This window comes from Tachysurus vachellii, chromosome 6 (assembly GCF_030014155.1).
Source record: "Tachysurus vachellii isolate PV-2020 chromosome 6, HZAU_Pvac_v1, whole genome shotgun sequence".
Taxonomy (NCBI): domain Eukaryota; kingdom Metazoa; phylum Chordata; class Actinopteri; order Siluriformes; family Bagridae; genus Tachysurus; species Tachysurus vachellii.
This window is the reverse complement of record NC_083465.1, coordinates 223803-226805: the sequence shown is the minus strand read 5'-3', so window position 1 is coordinate 226805 and position 3003 is coordinate 223803. Positions and strand designations below refer to the sequence as shown.

The window sequence follows — 3003 nt, the reverse complement described above, 5'->3', positions numbered from 1 at the left end:
CAATGTCTAAAAAAAGTTCATCATCATCATCATCAAAAGCATCCGAGTCTATCAAATGTCATGTGTGTGTGTCATGTGTGTTCAGAAGCAGGCAGTGGTGTTTGAGAAACATCTCGATAGTGAGTCAGTGAGTTTTTGTGAAGCTCAGCACTGAAGGCTGCTACAAGAGGAGCTGCAGGAGGAGCAGGTGGAGGAGAAGGTGTGTTAGCACAGAGATTAGCACTTTGCAACTGCATTTTGTACTGCACAAAGCTGCACGTCTTCATCACGATGGCCAGGACATTCTTCCCCATGAGGATCCCTGAGACACGGCCGTCTTTATACAGCAGCATGTTTCCTCCTCGGATGAAAACGGTGACGATATTGATGGTGATGAGGCTCAGGATTGGGTAGAGCATCATCTTGTGTGGGCTGATGTTAACACCCTGCATGCTAATCTCGCTCAGGCTAACGCACGGCAGAACAAGAAGCAGGATGTAGCAGTAGAAAAACATCAAGCCTTCAGCCCACAGTGGGAAGCCTTTCTTCTGCGGCTCCCACAGGTTGGCCTGGATATCCAGAACATCTAGGAGGTCCACCACCACCCAGAAGAGCCGGTTCCGTATCTCCTCCTTTTTCCTAAACGCCTTGACGTACTCCATATGATCCACAGCGACCAGAATAATGAACAATACGGGAATACACACAGAGAGGAGCAGCGTTAAAGCTTTACGCGTCAGAGCATCCAGACTCTTCCGGTCTGATTTATAGTTCTGGTAGATGAAATAGACTTTAATCTCCAAAACAAAAATGTAGAGGAACCAGAGGATCATTGCATATCCACGCTTTGCAGTCCTGAGCTCAGTTCCGACCCAAATGGCAACATAGCGCAGTGCTATGAGGAAGCAGACGTCACCTACACTCACCACGATGAATACACCGATCTTACGTGGCCCGTGGTTCTGCTCCACCAGGTACGCGTCCATCAGTGCCATGCTGCTCATGATTACCATGCATGACAAGCAAACATGAGGAGCATTGGTCGGAGGGGGTGGAGCCATCCTGATACAGAGCCCCTGACTTGTCAGTTCAGTTCACGCTGGTTCACACGCTGGTTGACACTAAAGTTCAACAACAAAGAAAAAAAACATAAAGTGACCTCATTCTGTCTGTAGTGAAAGATAAAATATACTGTATATAAAATAACTGGATTAAAACATGTAATTGTTGAGATGTTATAGTTTTCTTAAAGGACATGTGTGTGTATTATGTGGTGAAGGAGTCTCCAGTGTGAGCTGTGTGTGCTAGTCAGAGGTGAAGCTGGAACGAAGTTTCTTCAGGACAGACAAGTTTACACTTTTTTGTGGTTTCTCAGGAACATAAGCTGAGATTTTTAACTCTCACCACACACACTGCTGTATACCTTAATGATTAAAGGCTTACACACACGGTTATAAACTACAGGTCAGTAACGCTGTGACTAGACATCAGTGTGATGTTCTAGTCAATGTTCTGTTAGAATATGAAAGATTTTTACTATTAGGTTTAAGAAGGTTACGGAGCAGAACAGAGACAAAGAATAACAGAGACAGAAGAAAAGAGAGACACAGAGAGAAAAACACAGAGAAGAACACATGGAGATGGACACATGGAGATGGACACATGGAGATGAACACATGGAGATGGACACATTGAGATGGACACATGGAGATGGACACATGGAGATGAACACAGGGAGATGAACACATTGAGATGGACACATGGAGATGGACACATGGAGATGAACACAGGGAGATGAACACATTGAGATGGACACATGGAGATGGACACATGGAGATGAACACAGGGAGATGAACACATTGAGATGGACACAGGGAGATGAACACAGGGAGATGAACACAGGGAGATGGACACATGGAGATGGACACATGGAGATGGACACAGGGAGATGAACACAGGGAGATGGACACAGGGAGATGGACACAGGGAGATGAACACAGGGAGATGAAAACTGAGAAGAACTCTGAGAGAAAAACACAGGGAATAATACAGAGAGGAGAACACAGGACATTGCATCACTAGCTATCACAGGAATATGAATAAATTAAACTCACTCTGCATCTGAGTCACATTTCCTGGTCTCGAGTCCTTAACAATCCTGCAGGAACCGTCAGTGAGTAAACAAATGTTCACACACACACACACACACACACACACACACACACATTATCACAAAGTTTCACACAAAAAAAATTCCATGATAATCCACTGTGATCAGTGCAGGAGAAAGAGACACTGAGAGACCTCCATCACCGAGCATCATCCACTGTGTTAAACACATACACACACACACACACACACACACACACACTACACATCCAGATGACTGTTAGACACACAAACCGTGTCTGTGTTTTTTCTCAGAGCAAGTGACCGTATGCACTGCTCTTTCTCCGAGCTCAATAGCACTGCAACACTGTATTCCCGTGTGTGAGTGTGTGTGTGTGTGTGTGTGTGTGTGTGTGTTCCAGTCAGCCACTCTCCCTCTTTCCTTCTTCCTCTCTCTGTGGATGCAGTGAAAAAGAAACGAGTGGGGGAAGGGGTGTAAAGAGAGAGAGAGAGAGAGAGAGAGAGAGAGGTTTATGGTGAACACAATTCTCCACAGAACATATTACTCTCCTCTTAAAATACACACAGAATGAGACAAAGAGAGGGAGAGAGAAAGAGAAAGGGACATAAAGACAGACAGAGAGAGAGAGAAACAGACAGACAGACAGACAGACAGACAGGGAGATCAGAGAGATGTTGCTTTAATGAAAGCATCTTATTGATTTTGTGACAGAGACTCCCAATACTGACACAGAGAAAGACAGGCAGAGAAAAGGGGAGTGAGAGAGTGAGACAGTGAGAGAGTGAGACAGGGAGAGAGTGAGACAGGGAGAGAGAGAGACAGGGAAAGAGTGAGACAGGGAGAGAGTGAGACAGGGAGAGAGTGAGACAGGGAGAGAGTGAGACAGTGAGACA

At 45.4% G+C, this 3003-nt stretch overlaps 1 protein-coding gene across 1 annotated transcript in view; it reads right to left on the bottom strand.

Moving 5' to 3' along the window:
- Positions 1-2424, bottom strand: part of LOC132846605 (transmembrane protein 121) — a 2550-nt gene extending 126 nt beyond the window's left edge. Inside the window, exons 1-2 of the mRNA XM_060871299.1 lie at positions 2094-2424; positions 1-1100 (exon numbers count right to left, since the gene is read on the bottom strand). The exon at positions 1-1100 is cut by the window's left edge and continues 126 nt beyond it. Coding sequence (XP_060727282.1) covers positions 72-1040 — 969 coding nt within the window. The 5' untranslated portion in view covers positions 1041-1100; positions 2094-2424 and the 3' untranslated portion in view covers positions 1-71. The remainder of the gene's footprint in view (positions 1101-2093) is intronic.
- Between the last annotated feature and the right edge of the window lie 579 nt (positions 2425-3003).